At 51.1% G+C, this 11,144-nt stretch overlaps 1 protein-coding gene across 1 annotated transcript in view; it reads right to left on the minus strand.

The window, feature by feature from the left end:
• ACSS1 (acyl-CoA synthetase short chain family member 1) overlaps nt 1-5,360 on the minus strand; it is a 29,499-nt gene extending 24,139 nt beyond the window's left edge. The window contains exons 1-2 of the mRNA XM_015857095.1: nt 5,053-5,360; nt 1,619-1,715 (exon numbers count right to left, since the gene is read on the minus strand). Of these exons, the coding sequence (XP_015712581.1) occupies nt 1,619-1,715; nt 5,053-5,317 (362 nt within the window). The 5' untranslated portion in view covers nt 5,318-5,360. The remainder of the gene's footprint in view (nt 1-1,618; nt 1,716-5,052) is intronic.
• Between the last annotated feature and the right edge of the window lie 5,784 nt (nt 5,361-11,144).

The following is an 11,144-nucleotide window of genomic DNA, read 5'->3' on the forward strand; positions in this document are numbered from 1 at the left end:
GGGGCCACTCTGGTATATGTCTGGCAAACGACAAGGAGTCAGGAGGGCTCTCCAAAGGAGTAATTCAGTTTTATAGCAGAGGCTTTAAACAAAAGATATGGATTCATCACAACCAAGCTTGTAAGAATAGCTATCACTATTTCAATAAAACTACAGTGTTTTACCCAAGGCTTTGTGTATCTTTGCCAATAAGGATATGTTTGAATTCCAATTGTAACAAAGAGCCCTTAAACTCAGTTGCATAAACACAACCCACTTTGCCAACAACCATGCATAAAGATGTACTCTGACTCACAGCACAGCCCCAGATCTTTGAGCTCTTTGCTCACTGCGTGTAAAGCAGTTAGTGGGGATGTACAGGCAAATGGAGGCCTTTATCCCTTCTACTGAAAGCAAGATGTTGCTTGTCTTCAAGCCACTGCATCACAAATCCACAGGCTGAAAATATGCTTTTCTTCAAGTTCATTTTTTGAATGCCATGGGCCAAGAGAAAAATGGTTCTGTTGCTGTTCAGAAAAAGTTTCTCGTTCTTCTGGTGATCCTGAGAAGTCCATTTGAGGATCTAGAGCAGCTCAACACATTTCAAGCAGCACAGCCTAAGGGGAACACTGGAGTTGCCTTGAATGAGGCTCTACCATCTGATGGGCCACTCTTCTAGGTTAATCACTACACAACACACCCAATTCCCACCCAGTATACTCCCATTTGCACACATGAGACATGAAGACAGCTGTAGAAGTATGTACACCACCCCACACTTCAGGAGAAACCCCAGATTCCATCTGAGTTCATACAACATACACGCCAAAAACAAAACTCAAAGGTTTAGGAAAGCTACCCAGTTGGTTACAACAGATTGTATGGTACTCTAACCTCTCAAAGTTATTTGCACTCCTGCTTCTCCCTGCTGACCAGCTTCACTCTAACGCATTATGTTTTCAGGTGCTTTGATAAATGCTGAAGGGAAAACAGGCACCTGGAGCTATTTATAATTGAAAAGTTCCACAGATCCCAACTATCAACATGCTGCAGAGTATTTTGTAGAGAAATCAGATGCTGGGACTTTGTATGTTGCTTCTGCTTTCTGATTCTGATCAAGCATCTAACTGCCTGAAATAGGCATTGAGCAACATAGAAGTCTGGGAAACATCTGACTGCAGAGACAGATGATGTAAAAGGCATTTTTACAGGCAGGTATTTCTCCTAATTAAGGTCACATAGGAGGGAGAAGAGAAATATGCTTTCTCTTCCGACATTTTCCAGCAAACATTACAAACTATAGAAGCACTTCCAGTAACTGTCACTAATGTGTATCTGCTGTACCTCTCAGCCTCCCAGAAGTTCATTCACTACATAGGACTCTAAGAACAGGGAGCCTTCCCCATAAAGAAACCAAAGAAGAGTATCATTTCCAACTGGGAATGTGCCTTATCTTTTTCATATGCTATCCCATCATGATACTCCAAGATGGCAGCAATGCCCCAACTGCATGTTTCACATGCTGGACTATGGTGGAAGAATGCAGAGTTTCACAGAGGTCCAGTTACGGAGTATCAACCCTTCTCCCAATCCCACCACACTGCCAGGCACTGTAAAGCATTGTGAGAAGGTGCCATACCTGTATGTGACATGCACTGCAGTTCCAGGCTCATCTCTCTCCCATATCAAAGCCACTCTGTCTGGGGACTTTTCAACATGTTGGTCCAAGCAATTTACTGTAAGAAAACAGAGGTTTAAACAAAGCACAAAGACAAGAAACTCTTCTGATGGTTTTCCTCTTCAGAGCAGCAATTCACTACATCAGTCTCACAGCCTTGTCTTCCCCAGCTTCCATTTGTGGCACTGCATCATTTGAATTATCTATTAACCACTCAGGCAAAACATTTATCATTGAAAGAGCTGATTTTCCATTAACTGAAAGTATCTAAAACTTTAGGAACCGGTGTAAACTCATGGAGTATAGACATCTACACATCTAAGAATCATAGAATCTTAGAATACTTAGAGTTGGAAGGGACCTTTAAAGGTCACCTAGTCCAGCTCCCCTGCAATGAACAGGGACATGCACAGCTAGATCAGGTTGCCCAGGGCCTGATCCAGCCTCAGATTGAAAGTCTACAGGGATGGAGCAACCACCACCCCTCTGGGAAACCTCCAGCTGTGTGTTACACCACCTACCATATGAAGTGGCTTCTGAACCACGTGTGAGATGTTTGGGTGAGCTGACAGACGGCACCCACCGTAAGGAAACTTCTACAGAACCCACTCAGGAAACTCTCCTTTGTGTTCAGCAGCAACATGCCCACTGTTTACAGATTAGACTTGTAAAGTACTAATTCCAAGCTTAAGTGACGATTATGTACTTCATTATATTCTCATGAAGGCAGTAAGGATATTTCAAGAGACAATTATTAAAAACCACTCAGGCGAACTGCTGTGCAAATCAGAGAAAGCCCTATTGAAAGTGCTGAGTTTCAGAGCGTATTTCCTGGAGATATTAATACCAGGGGGAAAGGATTTTATTTTTCCAGATGAACTAAGTGCAATGAAAGCTGCCTATTGTTCTGTCAACATTTGTAAAGCATAAGCAAACTGCAGCCTGGGAGTCTGTTTCTGCTGTTCTGAGATCACAGCTGATCTACAGCCCTGCGAAAATGAGCCCCCGAAGGTGAACAGAAGATACACTGCTGCCAGAATTCAGCACATCTCACTAGAAGAATAACAGCTAATCTCAAAAATACAGGGAAAATAAAAGCCCATCTGTTGTTGAAAGTCTTTTACTTTTTAATATAAATTCCTGCAGCAATACCAAAAAAACAAAGGAGATAAAATCATTTCTTATGTCATCTAACAACAAGGGAGGACAAAAGCTCTCGTCAGGAATGCCTTCAGCAATTACACACTGCTTTCCTCTGTCATGCATTGATAGGAAGTCAGCTCTGCTGCAGGTTGTTCTGAGACCTTTAGCAATTCCCACCTCCATTCCCATGGCAGCAATACCCATAGCTACTGCAACACGTTACTTTCAATTGCATTCACAGGGATTTGTTTTCCACGCAGCATTTCCTAGCTGTGAGCAGCACTCTGAGCTTTCAGCGAGTGTTTGTGTTACAGCAAGACCCAGCTGAGCCCAGTGAGTATTGTAACGCTTTGCTCAGGGAGAGCTGGCAGGTGAAACAAGGCCAAATGCTATTATTTCCTTCCTGACCATACAAGTGCTTTCACTTCTTTTGCAAAATAGAACTGTGTGACCCGCCTCCTGCTGCTTCCTTCTAATGGTTTCTCCAGACGTTTCCTCACCCCCTTGACAATGCATGGAAAAGCACATAGAAACATCTCATTTTGATGAGATGTCCTCCTGAGAACACCATGGTTTTGGACTGCAAAAGCTTGTTGGGGTCTTTCCCTGGCCAGGAGTTACAATGTAATAAGCCCAAAAGGGCTGAATCTCACACTTCTCCGGTTCTCACTGCAAGGTCCCCCAAGTAGAAAGCAGTAGAACAGGTATCCAACTGCAGTCTGGCTATGCCTGGAGACAGGAGTGCAGGATGCTCTGAATCAGGGATCTGAAGTGCTGCCACATTTTCTCAACTCAACGAGATCATAAGGCCCCCAGGTGGAGTCCTGCATCCAGATCTGGGGCCCCCAGCACAAGAAAGACGTGAAGCTTCTGGAATGGGTCCAAAGAAGTAACACAAAGATGCTCAGAGGGATGGAACACCTCTCCTGTAAAGGCAGGATGAGGGAGCTGGGCTTGGTCAGTCTGGAGAAGGATCTGGGGAGGCCACATTGAGGCATTCCAGTACTTGAGGGGAACTTATAAGCAGGGGGGGACAGAGTTTTTTACACGGGTGGTGATAGAGCAAGGGGGGGGGTGGCTTTAAACTAAAAGAGGAGAGATTTAAATAGAGGGAAATTAGAGGGTGGTGAGGCCCTGGCACAGCTGCCCAGAGAAGCTGTGGTGCCCCATCCCTGGAGGTGCTCCAGGCCAGGCTGGATGTGGCCCTGGGCATCCTGAGCTGGGAGGCAGCCCTGCTCATAGCAGGGGCTGGGGCTGATTGGGTTTTAAGGTCCTTTCCAGCCCAACTGGTTCTATGTCTCTATGATCACCAGATACATGACTCACATAGGATCCAGAAGGTGCAGATCCCATCCTATTGAGGAAACAGCGAATCCCAAAAAGTCTCAGTGCTCAGCCAGGACCTTTGCAACAGGAACCACTGAAAAGATGTCTGGCTAAAAACTCACTTCCCTTCCACCGCTGGGTGCTGGGATCAGGGCTTTGCCAACCCCTCCACTCCTTTGGGATCCACTGCCAGGAACCCTCACTGTGGGACTCCTCCTACCCAGTGTTTGCTCTTTTGTTCTAAAGCAAGGTGGCTGGCTGGCTATGTTACATTTTCTGCACCACTGAACTACAATCTACTCATTCAAGTGCTCTCCAAGGGAACAAAGTTAAAAAACATATACAAATGCACATCCCTATGGAAAGACCCCACCATCAAGCGAGGTGCGAGGAAAAAAGAGAGTCCAGCCTCCAGCTCCCTTCACATTCAGCCTTCCATTGAAACTGTTGACAAGAAGCAGGTCTTGAAGAAATTTGTTTCTAGGTGCTGGCTTTGGCTCCTTGTATTTCAGGAGCGTTCTTTGAGCGTGACAGCAGCATGACCCACACTGTCCCTTTCTATTCTCTCCGCACCAGTGCATAAGCTGCAGTGGGGTCTTTCAGGAGGGGTTCCTGATGAAAGGTGTCTCTGGCCGAGCAAGTGGAGCACTGCAGCCCCTGAACCCAGCGCTGGGCTACTCCATCCGACTGGGAACGCAACTTTCTCATTTCTGATTGTTTCACAACGCCGCCAAGATTTACTCCACGCAGCACTGCACACCACCCTCCATCAGCTCTGCCGCTGACACAGACGTCCCGTTTTCTCTCCCAGCTCGAGAGCCCGACGTCACGGGGAGCACTTGGACAGATCGGACGGAGAACGACAGCCGCCGCCAGGGCGGCCCCAGCGGCGCAGGGGTAGGGATGCGCGGCCGCGGGATCCTTACCCGACACGTTGAGGCGGCCACCCAGGAACCAGCGAGCTCCGGCTCCGGCCGGGGCGGCCTCGCGAGCCGTGTGGAAGGGGCTGTCCCAGCGCAGAGCCCCCCGAGCCGCATCCGCCCAAAAAGCGGCGGGGTCGCGAGCCGCCCGCTCCTGCCAAGCGCCGTAGCCGCCGGGTGGGAGATGAGCGGGGCCGCCGTAGCGCCGGGCGGCGGGAGGGGGGCGGCTCAAGGAGCGCAGAACCCGCGAGCGGACCGCAGCCAGCGCCATGGGGCACGGCCCTGCTCCGCCGTCGGGGCCCCGCCGCTCTCCGCCCCGCTGCTCTCGGCCCCGCCGGGCGCGGCGCCGCCCCGGCCCCGGAACACCCCCGGAACACCCCCGGAACACCCCCGCCTCCGGGAGGGGACGGGCCGGGAGAACCGCTCGGGAGCGGGCGGCCGTGCGGGCATACCACGGGGCGGAGGAGTGGGACGGCACCTCGGGGTTCGCTGCGGCGGACCCTACGAACAGAGCTGGGCTCACAGACCCACGGCCAGGCGGCTGTGAGGGTCCTCCAAGAGGAGACTCCACGGCTCCTCCATCACCTTGGTGGACTCTGAGCTGGGCTCTGCTGTGTCTGTGTACTGGGGGCCCAGAGCTGGACCTGATGCTCCAGGTGCGGGCTGCCAACGCTGAGCAGAGGGGAGGATCAGCTCCCTCCACCTCCCATCTCCTCCGCACTGTGCAGCTCCCAGCTTTGGCATCAAAGCGCTTGTTCACTCTATTTAGTCCCAGCGCCAGGTTGGCTGGGGAAACCGCATTAAATCCCGACCCTCACCAGTGAGATCCTATAGCAGGTAACACAGACCTACTCCGTGTATGGCATGAACTTCTTTGCAGGTTATTAATTCCGTTATCTAGTCTGGTCCTCCCAGCACAACACTGCAAAGCTCGTATTAATATGTGTCTTATTCCTTAAGACAAGTCAAATGAGCTTTTCCTAAATGGCAGCTCAACTAATTTCCAGGTTTTGGGTGGACAAAGCACACTGCATGCTCAGGAGCAGCAACTTCAACCTATTCTTCATGCTAAGCTTGAGATTGTTCTGGCAGTACACAGACAGACAGTGTTGTCCCAATACTTTTCCTACCCAAAGAATATAATCAGATGTTATCTAGGTAAACAATATCAATTTTATTAGCATTTGGATCCCTGTCAATTCTGACATTTCCAGCTGCGTTTTATAAGTAATTCGCAAGAATTAATGCACCCTTAACTTCCTTGTAAAGTCAGCATGACACACTGTTTCAACAGTTCTGTATTACTTCCTCGTCTTTTGTACGCCACTGTTTCTTTGTGGGTAACAAAGTTAGAATCATAGCACGTGTGCCACCTTGTGCCGGATAGCAGGACGGGCAGCCGCTCCTCCAGTTGACTTCAGGGTTGCTCCGAAGTTTTCCATCACAACTACTGATCTGCAAAAATAAGTAAAGAAATAGATGAATAAATCAGGTTTTCAGACGGATGCCTTCTACAAAACAAGGAGGGGAGTGTTTTCTAAAAGAAAGAGCGTGGAATTAAATTCTTTGGTCTGAAAACCTAGTTGTTTTATTTATGGACCTTGAAATCTCCTGGGGATGCTGCCATTCTCTGCTTATCTTCCATATAAGACTGTCTTTTCTTCTTCCAACACAAGGTTTTATGTTCCTAGTGCTGTAGTAGACCACCCTCCACCCACAAATTCAGACTCTTTTTCCTCCAAGAAAGTTGTGGTTGCCATCAATGCAACCCAGACATAATCCAGCCAGGAGAGCATCTAATCTCCCAGCCCAGCTGGGCTGCTTGGTGGTATAAGAACGGTCCCGATCTCCTTCCTTCCCTCCAAGTGAGTTGCGTAGAAAGCAAAAATGAGTCTCTGAGATGTGCTTCATCCATAGAATCAGAACATTATCCAGATTGGAAAAGACTTTCAAAATCACCAAGTCCAACCATCATTAACCTACTGAGTCCCATCACCAAGCAATGTCTTGCAAGTTGCAGTATTTCTCCCAGTCTCTCCAACACCTCTTATGGATGGCACTGCACCACCGCCCTGTGCAAGCCCAGCCCGCAGACTATCTGATCTCGACGCCTTCTATCTATGGAGCAAGATTACAGATCAAATCACAGAATGACCCGGTTTTGGAAGGGACCTCAAGGATCATGAAGCTCCAACCCCCCTGCCTGGCAGGGCCAACCAAACATACACCTTTACTAGATCAGGTTGCCCAGGGCGCCAACCTGGTCTTGAAACACCTCCAAGGGCGGGGCACTCCACAACCTCAACTGGGCCAGCCTGTTTCAGGGCCTAACCACTCTCCTTAGTAAAATGGGAACTTCCCCTAAACTCCCAACCTATAATCTTCCCCTCTTTCAACTTAAAACCATTTCCCCGTGTCCTGCTATTAATCCTTCATGTCTAATCAATCTCCCACACCCCACAAAGTGTGAGACCATTTTCTCGCATCCCATCACTCGTTACTCAAGAGAAGACGCCAGCACCTCCCGCTGCACTCTCCTCAAGCACTGATGCAGGTGCTACGAGCTCAGGGGAGTTCCACAAGCACTGATGCAGGGTGAACTGATGGGGAGTTCCATATACCGTGAGCTGCAAATACCACTTCTCAATGGCAGCTCCCAGAGCTTCATAGTACCACTGTATAGGAACATGTTCTCTGGAGGTGCCCTGGGATGACCTCCTGCCCCAGCCGTGAGGCTTTAGCAGCCCTTTATGTGCGGGGCCGTCTATATGGGGCCGCCTATAGGGGCTGCCTATTTAGGGCCGTCTATATGGGGCGGGGGCGGCCTCGTGTGATGTCAGGGCTGATGCTGGCGGTGCGGCTCGCGGTGCATTGTGGGCGAATCCCGCCGCCCGCCGCGGCTCCGATGTGGAGGATGCTCCCGGGCCCGTCCCGCCTCCTCCCCGCAGCCGCAGCTCCCGGTGCCGGCGGCCCCGAGCCCGGCGAGCCGCACTGAGGACGCGAGGCATGAGCTGCCCCCACAGGCCGCAGCGAGAAGCGGCGGGGCCAGGTGAGCGGGGCAGGGCAGCGCCGGGACGGGGCTCGGCGGCCTACGCTGCCGTTGTGCGGGGAGCGGGCGCCGCTCCGGCCGTGAGGGAGACGCGGGGTACGGGGCGCACCGGGCCGGGCCGCTCCGGGGCTGCGCGCGGGGTGTTGTGGGAACTGTAGTTCGCCCCTCCGCCCGGTGCCGCCTGCTGAACGGGAGTGGGCCGGACACGAGAACTCGGCTTCCCGGCGTGCCCCGGGGCGGTGGGCGGGCTGAACGAGAAATGACGGCGGAGCGCAGCCAATGGGAAGGCGGGATAGGGTGGGGCGAACCATCTGCCGAGAGGGGCGGGGGAGTGGGGGGAGCAGCGTGCCGACAGCTGCAGTGCAGAGGCGGACGCGGCCATCTCTCGGCGGGGGAGGCGGGGCGGGCCCAGGTGAGGGGCCGGGCCGGGCCGGGGGCGCGGGGCGGCGGAGGAAGAGGCTCCGCAGGTCGGAGCGCGGCGGATGAGCCCGGGTAGGGCCAGCAGGTGCCTGCGATCAGGGCGAGGCGCGGGAGGGGCCGCTGGGAAGGGGCAGGGCGGGAGGGAGGGGGATGCGGCGCCCGGCGGGGCCACGGGCGTCGTGCGGGGCCGGGTGGGGGGCGGAGGGGGCCGGGCATTGTGTTATGTGGGGAGAACTCTTTGGTGCTCGGGTGGCCGCACAGCCGTTCTCTTCTCTGAGAGGTTTCAATGCTCGGCTCTGCTGCAGCCCTTCAGCACGGAGACTCCGTGCCCTCGTTGCCTGCGGTTCCCAAGTTGGTGCCGGTGCTGCCTGCGGCCCTTCCACATCCCCTGCACGCCGAGAGCCGCCCGGCTCTGACCCGCTGGCTGCTGCGTGGCAGCACCGTGACCTTGAAGCTGTGTGAGCCGTAGCCCCCGGTGGGGCTGCTGCTGCTCTTGGGGTGTCGGTGGGGGCAGCTGAGTGCTGCTGGCAGCCCCAACCTACCGTGCGCCACTATTGCTTCTGCATACCTGAATTTCCCTTGGCTCGCAAGGAGGAGGTCATTCGACTGGTGGAAGGAAGGGTTTCCTAGTTTTATTGCAGCATATTGCACAGGCTGCCCAGGGAGGTTGTGGATGCCCCGTCCTTGGAGGTGTTCAAGACCAGGTTGGACGGGGCCCTGGGCAACCTGATCTAGTAAAGGCCCTGCCAGGCAGGGGGGTTGGAACTACATGATCCTTGAGGTCCCTTCCAACCCGGGTCATTCTGTGTGTGATTCTGTGTGTGATTCATATCAATTCCTTTACCGTCAGTGGAAGCGCTACCTTTAGCCTCAGCACTAAAGCTGCTGGGTGCCGTGCCCTTACAGGTGCCGTGACTAAAGAGCGGTGTGCATCAGTACAGGTTCAGTACCATGACCACATATCACTCCTCTACCCTCTCTTGAGACTACTTCTCAGTACACTAAGTGCAGATTAGGATTGTAAAATGAGTTAGGCTGGAAGGGACATTAAAGATTGAGTTCCAACCCCTGTTATGTGTGATTTTTTTCCTTTGTGTGCATCCATCATCCAATTCATAACACACATTTTCATGCTGTTGCACTTGAGATCAGAAACTTTGGAGGTGTGATGTTCTTTGGGTATGTGATGTCTATTCCTGTAGCTTCTACGTTCTTTGTGCTTTTTGCTTGCTTTATGGTAATATTTCTTCAAAAGAGGCTTTTATCTCTGCTGAAGGCAAACACTGGAGTTACCATTTCCTTATAGATCAGTCTTTGTAAGAATTGATCTCAAGGATACTTTTTTTTTTGTTTTTTTTTTCTTGGGATAGTTAGCAAGAGTCAAGTCAGATCCCCGTCAGTGTCCTTGGCCTTGCAGAAAGGAGGAAGAAAATATATAGAAGGGCAACAAAGCTGATGAGGGGTCTGGAGCACAAGTCTTATGAAGAGCATCTGAGGGAACTGGGATTGTTCAGTCTGGAGAAGAGGAGGCTCAGGGGAGACCTTATTGCTCTCTACAACTGCTTGAGAGGAGGTTGCGGTGAGATGGGGGTCAACCTCTTCTCTCACGTAACTGGTGATAGGTGTTCAGATTGGATATTAAGGAAAAAGAATAATTCTCAGCAAGAGTGGTGAGTTATTGGAACAGGCTGCCTAGGAACGTGGTAGAGTCACCAACCATGGGAGGTGTTCAAGAACCGTAGAGCATTGGGATGTGTTTACTAGGCACAGGGTGGGATGGGTAGACTGTTGGACTGGATGATCTTAGAGATCTTTTCCAACCTTAATGATTCTGTGCTTCTATTTTGACACCTCCTAAGGTTCTTGCTAATGAAGTGGTACCCACCTTTGCCCACTTATTGATTTCCTTCCCCCTTCCTCTTCATCCCAACCCAAATCTTAGGTTCTGAAGTGATGAAGCCAAGAGTAGCTCTACACCGTAACAGGCAAAATGAAGCTCTCCTCTGATAGAAGCTGTTCGTACTTGATGCTTTCCAGAGCAAGAGCGATAAGACAGATCTTGAGCGAGCTGATTCCCTCTTTCCTCTCTAAGTGCTGTGATACCTTTTTGCTGTTCCTTGCCTCCTGTTACAGAAAGATTGCTTTATCGCTTTATAGCCTGTTAGCCCAGTGCTCTCTGGTGAATCTTGCTGAGTTCACTTCTTCAGTCGTGACCTGTCAGTTTTCTGTGTTGATCTTGTTTAGTGTACAGGTTCCAGGTAAACTCTACAGGAATTTCTCCCATTCCTGGGAAAGCCCTGGATTAAATTCACTTACCAGAGCTCCCTGATGACCTTCCAATATCATTGGCTCACTTTGAAAACAATGAACAGAGCAGAAGACAAAAAATAGGATCTTGTAGAGCAGAATGTCTCTATGGAGTCCCTAAGGGCTTTGTAAACTGTTCCTTCGTTTTCAGCTGCTTGTTGGCTTCGTTGAGATCTTCTTCTTTGGACATTGAAAGGCATTACCTGAGATTTGCTGGTGTGATTGTGGAAGCTCACGTCAATGTTTAAGTTCTGCTTTTTTGCTGAAGAGGACGAAGAATGGGTACAAGTGGTGCTTCCCTCCCCTCCTTCCTCACCAAAAA

This window comes from Coturnix japonica, chromosome 3 (genome assembly GCF_001577835.2).
Source record: "Coturnix japonica isolate 7356 chromosome 3, Coturnix japonica 2.1, whole genome shotgun sequence".
Taxonomy (NCBI): Eukaryota; Metazoa; Chordata; class Aves; order Galliformes; family Phasianidae; genus Coturnix; species Coturnix japonica.